The sequence below is a fragment of the Coenobita brevimanus genome, chromosome 112 (genome assembly GCF_032717465.1).
Source record: "Coenobita brevimanus isolate Jiangsu-jjx chromosome 112, ASM3271746v2, whole genome shotgun sequence".
In the NCBI taxonomy this organism is placed as follows: Eukaryota; Metazoa; Arthropoda; class Malacostraca; order Decapoda; family Coenobitidae; genus Coenobita; species Coenobita brevimanus.
The window spans coordinates 2722173-2728631 of record NC_137065.1 but is presented as its reverse complement, the minus strand read 5'-3'; the positions used below and the strand labels follow the sequence as shown (position 1 = coordinate 2728631).

At 40.3% G+C, this 6459-nt stretch overlaps 1 protein-coding gene across 1 annotated transcript; it reads left to right on the top strand.

The window, feature by feature from the left end:
- The first annotated feature begins 421 nt into the window (after window positions 1-421).
- Window positions 422-6254, top strand: Hsc20 (iron-sulfur cluster co-chaperone protein HscB-like protein, mitochondrial). The gene is made up of 4 exons (XM_080286542.1): window positions 422-859; window positions 4039-4164; window positions 4601-4728; window positions 5585-6254. Exons 1-4 carry the CDS (start codon window positions 422-424, stop codon window positions 5712-5714), a joined length of 822 nt encoding a protein of 273 aa, XP_080142668.1. The 3' UTR covers window positions 5715-6254.
- Window positions 6255-6459: the final 205 nt, after the last annotated feature.

Here is a 6459-nt window from a genome sequence, read left to right as displayed (position 1 = left end):
GTTCCCTGCTGTTGTGAGCTATTGGAAGTGCAGGTAAAACTTTATTTACATAGACGTAACTTCACGCTATGGAAACAACTAGAAAGGGACACTCACACACAAAGTTAAGGGAGTGGGAGGCATGCGTACTCCCTACTATTCACGGGTTTACGAACACTGTCTCTCGAGTCGGCATCTCCTGCTGCTGCTGCTGCATCTGATGCTGAGCAGAAAAATAGTCACGCAGGAGACCATTTCTATCCCTATCTTTCTTGTTCCAAAGCCATATTTTTACGTACAATTTCTACAGTAGTCTATAGTATTGTGTCCCTTTTTCGCATGTACTTAAAGCTAGCCATTCCTTTAATCGAAACTTTTAAAAATGTATGAGACTTAAAATGCCGTCACTATTGCTTTGACAGCCACGGACAGGTAAATAAACATGGCGTTGTGGAGGTTTCCAAGTATAGTTAAACGAGGCGTGTCATCCTCGTTAATAAGGCATTTAGTAGGACTGTCGAGCTCAGAATACATCAGTGGGCTTCTAAGTCCCTTATCTATCCATAGAAAGCAAAGTACATGGGAAAGTAACAGTAAAAGCTGCTCTTTCGCGACCAAATATGGGCTTTCAGTCAACTTGTTGCTAGTAAATTTTTGCAGTCAAGCTTATAAGACATGTTGGAGTTGCAAGGAGAAGCTGACATATAGTTCTAAGTTTTGTGGAAATTGCAGTAAGTTACAGCCTTTAGACAGCAGTTTGAATTTCTTTGATGTGCTGGGAATTGAGAAAATTTTTAATGTCGACACAAAAGCCTTGACAAGAACGTACAGAAAATTACAAGCAGATTTTCATCCTGATCGATACTCAGTAAAATCAGAGGTGTGTTGTAAAGCATTGTAAGAAAGTGAATCGGTTGCATTACACAATTTTGTTATGAGGACTTGGGTATTATTGCGGTGGTTGGGAGAAGGAGGGATGTGAGAAAAGAGGAAGAAATCAGTAGGCTGGAAGTAATGAAGAAAGTTAAAATGGGAAAAGCCCCAGGAATTGATAGAGTCTGTGGTGAAATGCTGAAGCATGGTGGAGATACAGTAGTGGAATGGATATGGAAGATGTGCAGATTGGCCTGGGAGAAAGATAGAGTCCCAGAGGATTGGAATTCAGATATAATTATTCCCCTGTACAAAGGAAAATGGGAAAAAGAAGTCTTTGGTAATCACAGGGTTTGTCTTCTTAGTGTAATAGGAAAAGTATGTGGTAGGATACTTACTGATAGAGGGAAATACAGCAGAGGAATTAGTTGGAGAAGAACAGGGAGGTTTTAGGAAGGGAAGAGGTTGTGTAGATCAGATATTCATTCTTAGGTCTCCAGTGGAAAAGTTTCTAGACAAGGGAGAGAGTATGCAGCCTTCATGGATTTATAGAAATCATATGGCAGGGCGGATAGACAAGGAATGTGGAAAGTATTAAGGATATATGGAGTAAATGGGATGTTGCTGAATGCCATGAAGAGTATGTATGAGGGTGCTAAGGCTGCAGTGCATGTGGATAGTGAATTAAGTGAATTTTTCTGTCTGAATGTTGGATTGAGACAAAATGTGTCATGGCCCCACAGTTGTTCTGTCTGTATCTGGATAGGGTTATAAAAGAGATACTGTACAAGGTAGGGCAGTGGATGTTGGAGTGACCCTAATAAGAGAGGGCAGTGTTTGGAACTCCCTGTACTGTTGTTTCCAGATGATACTGTATTGTTAAGTGAAGATGAAGGGGAGCTGCAGGGCTAGGCGAATGAGTTTGGGAGTGTGTTTAAGAAACTGAATCTAGAGGTGAGTGTAAGGAAGAATAAAGTTATGATCTTTGAAAGAAATGAAGTCACTGAATGTACAGTGAGGCTGGATGAGGAGGAAATGGAAAACATGAGTGCGTTTTAAGTACAGTACGGTACGTGGGTGGTGTGATGAGTAAGGATGGAAGTTTAGAGGGTGAAGTGCTTGAAAGGGTACAACAAGGAATAAAGGTTGCTGGTTCTTTGAGAACAGTGATGAGGAACTGAGAAGTGAGCATGGAAGTAAAAAAGTCACTGCATGACAGTATTGTGATACCAACTGTACTGTATGGAAGTGAAGCTTGGACCTTGTTGGAAGGACACAAGCCAAGAGTGAGTGCAGTGGGAAATTTGAGGGGAGCATGTGGAGTTACATGGAGAGACAGACTAACAAATAAGGAAATGAAGGAACATTGTGGTGTGGATGTGGATCCAATGGAAAGTGTTAGGAGAGATACAATGAGTTGTTTTGGCCGTGTGGAGAGGATGGAGAGTGAGAGACTAACAAGGAGAGTGTATGTGAGTGAAGTGGAGGGGGAAGAGTGAGGGGGAGGCCGAGGATGGGATGGAATGGAGAGGTATATGAGAGAGGGGGGTGTGAGCTGGGAGCAAGGTAGCGAATTGGCATTGGACAGGGTGACATGGAGGTGATTTGTTAGTGGCCACCCCTTACGGGATTGAGGCGTCTGGTAACAGATAGATAGATAAGGAACAGGGAAGTGAACATGGAAGTAAAAAAGTCACTACAGAACAGTATTTTGATAACAACCCTAACGTGTGGAAGTGAAGCTTGGACTTCATTGGAAGGACACAAGTCAAGAGTGAGAGCAGAGGAAATGAGTTACCAGTACAATATTTGAGAGGAGCATGAGGAGTTACATGGAGAGACGGACTGACAAATGAGGAAGTGAAGGAGCATTGTGGTTTGGATATGGATATGATAGAGAGCATTAGGAGCAATACATTGAGGTGGTTTGGCCATGTGGAGAGGATGGAAAGTGAGAAACTAATGAGGAGAGTGTATGAGGGTGAGGTGAAAGAGGGGAGAGAGAGAGGGGGAGGCCAAGGCTGAGATGGGGGGATGGAGTGCAGAGGTATATGAGAGAGAGAGTGTAAGCTGGGTGCAGGGCAGTGAAATGGCTTTGGACAGGGCAACATAGAGGCAGTTTGTTTGTGGCCACCCCTTACAGGATTGAGGTATCTGACAATAGACAGATAGATAGACAGTCATACCCCTCACATAGGCTGGGTTAGATTATTAGTTAGGTAACATTAGTTTGGTAAGAATAGGTAAGATTAGAACAATTATTTGAATAACCTTGACTGTCAGAAACTTCAGATTGCCAAGACTCATTTATGCTACATGTCCCACTTGATAATTTTATTTTGCCTAGGAAAGACTTCTCTGATATAAGGGGTTAGAAATACCAGTAAATTCCATGAACCCATTTACTATAAGAAGTCTCCAGTATTGGGTCGATTAATCTCCAGAACCAGTCCAAGTCCTGAATGAGTCAGGACAGATTTAGTTTTGGTTAGGGTAGGTTACTTAGGTGACACTAGGTTAGATTAGGAGGATCAAAACGACTGAGGGTAAGTGGAATATTCTCTTCTCTTCAGGCTGAATCAACTTGAAAGTGAAACTTTCCCCATACTGATTAGTTTACAAGAAGGGGTATTAGTGCATGAATGTAACCTCTTCACTACAGTGATGTCTTGTATCTTATTATTCTTGCTTCCTTATAACAGTTTAATTGGAAGACTGTGTGCTGAATGGGTTTTGTATTTTTGCTTCAAACTACCTCAATCCAAAGGAGTCATAAACCAAGTTAAATTGCTTAGTAGTTGCAAGAATTTCAAAAATACATCCTCAAACTGAAGGAGTTAATGAGTTCCTGGTATAACAATCTTGAATGTAATCATGTAAAGTAACAGTGAGGATGCTTGGCCAATGAATTAAAAGTACTGTACTATAGTAATGTCAAAATAACAAGCTATGAAACATTTAATGTAGACTCATTAGAGTACTATAACCAGTAATGTAACATAAACTACATGGTACAGGTACCGGTAAGTGTACCTGGATTTTCAGTTAACCTGTATATCATGTACCATTAAGTAAGATTTGTCACTTCATACAGGCTTCTTATGAATATCCCAAGCCAGTATTAGCTTCATTATATTATAGCATGAACTGGATAAAATCTTGTCCTTATCATCAACTATCTTCCAGCAAGAGCAGCAGTATGCCCTGGAGCACTCGTCAGCTGTCAACAAGGCATATCGCTGCCTTCTGCACCCTGTGGAACGTGCCCTATACCTCCTTGTCCTTGCTGGCCAGCCTCTCCATGAAGGACAGGTAATTGGGTAATGTTGACTCTTCATTGCCTTTTTTCAAGCTTTTGTCATATTATTCATCCCTTATTTTTTCCTGTTAAGTATTTTATTGCCTTGGTATAAACCAGTACTTATCTGCAGAACCTTGAGTGCACATATACTGTATATGTTGTTTCATGGCATCCCCACCACCACCTATTTGTCCAAGCAACAACGCAAGAAAGCAGGGGGGATTGCAAATGGAAATTCTTAATCCGTTCTGTATGCTGGGATAGTTAAAGATTTACACTGATGATGACAATGGCATTTGATATTTATGCATTATTTATATAAGGATTAAATTGAAAATGTTAGAAAGATTACCATTCTGTAGTAAGTGTGTATTCAGGTAAGGGTGGGTGTCATTGTAATATACTTGTGGATATTGTAGCTGAATGCAAATACTGAACATATTCCAGATAGACATGGAGCCATCTTTCCTAATGGAAATAATGGAGGTGAATGAGGAGCTTGCCGAAGCCACAGATCAAGAGACTGTACGAACAATCGGGCAACGTAACCAGGAGATAATAGATCGCCTACTTAGGTACTGTATATAAAAATAGCAGCCTTGGTAGAAATTTGGACAGGGACCTCAGCATACTGTGGTAGGTGGGGGCACTCACCATCCACTCTCTCAATGTAGTGCTGCTTTGGGTGTCTGCCCTTTCCTCTCTTCCTTCCTTCTCTGTCTTTCTTTCCTTCATTCTATCCTCCTTCTTCTGCCTACGAGTGGCTTTACATTCCCTCTTCTGTCTTTCGTTCATTCTTTCCTCTTCCTCCTGCCAGTGGGTGACTGTACACTGAGTGACAAGCCAAGTGGTTTCCTATACACCAGGAAACCATTTACAGCACTATGCTGGGTGGTAACCATATAACCAAATTATGGCACCTGGTGGTTTAGCGAATAATTTAGGTACTCCAATTGGATACAGCCTGTGCAGGTTTATATCCAAGAGGTGGTTGGGGTTTATTACCACTCAGGGATGGGTGAGGTTGGTCACTGTCATCTATACATGACAGTATGAGCTTGCCTGGCCCCAGGCTCTTACGCTTCTCATGGGGCAGCTTACTGTAGGATTAGATGATGGATGGATGGATGGACCTCAGCATAACTAAGGAGTTCATAAGGCTCTTCATACCAAACAGTAGGTATTGTAACATTATTGATAGCATTGTTATATGTAGGAGAAGAGGAGAAAGGAAACTACCCAGAAATTCTGTGCAGGAAGTAAAAAGCAATTAAATAAGGCAGTAAACCCTCATTTTATCAGTTTAAGGATGTGACCATCTTACCACACGGCATTTTTTCCAGGTTTTGTATTGAAGAAAAAAAAAATACAGGGGATTAATATTGCACTCTGGTAAATATTTTCAGGGGTTAATTCTGCTCTCACCCACAGGGAAGCTGATGCTGCATTTTCTGCAATGAACATTGAGGAGGCAAGAGCAGTTGTGGCAAAGATTAAATATTATAACAACATCTATGAGAAAGTGAGAGAGTATGAGAGGGAGCATGGTATTGTGGATTAAATTTAAATTATGAAAATGCTACAATATGTATGAGAAAGTGAGAAAAGGTGGGAGGGAGCATGATATTGTAGGTCAAGTTTAACTTATTCCTGAGGTTTTTGTATGTGGCAATCCATTAAAAGATGTTAGGTAAGATGGAAATATGGTCTGTGACTAATTTGTAATATGACTTTTTTGTAAGAAATGTAAATACTGTATAGTCAGTGAATGAAATATACAGGGTGGTTCATAAGTAGTGGTCCACTAGAAATTGGCCTGATGATATCCTATGTATTTTGGGGACAGTCCTCAGTCTGCTGGTGTAGGTGTGGGTGTTGCAGTGGGAAGATAAATGATTCAGGACAGATATAGATAACACTGACTGAGCGGTCCCCACAACACAAGTAACATGGCAAGGTGGACTAGGAGTGATATATGGCCCAACCTGAATAATGATTTTAGTCCATACAGGTCTTTGTAAGTGGAAATCCATTGAAGGATGTTGGGTGATATGTAAATTATATCAGTGAGTGTAATATTATTTTCATTGTGATTGTAAATCAAAACTATGTAGTTAAATACTGTACATAATGATTTTTTCTTAAAGTAAATAAATCAGCAAGTAAAGTATCTTTATCATGATATATATACAATACATAATATATACATAAAAAGTTTTACTGTTCCTTAATTTAAAATAACATTTGTATTACTTAACACTCAGGTATTTATGGCTCCTTCTCAGTTGACAAAACTGTTTAACATT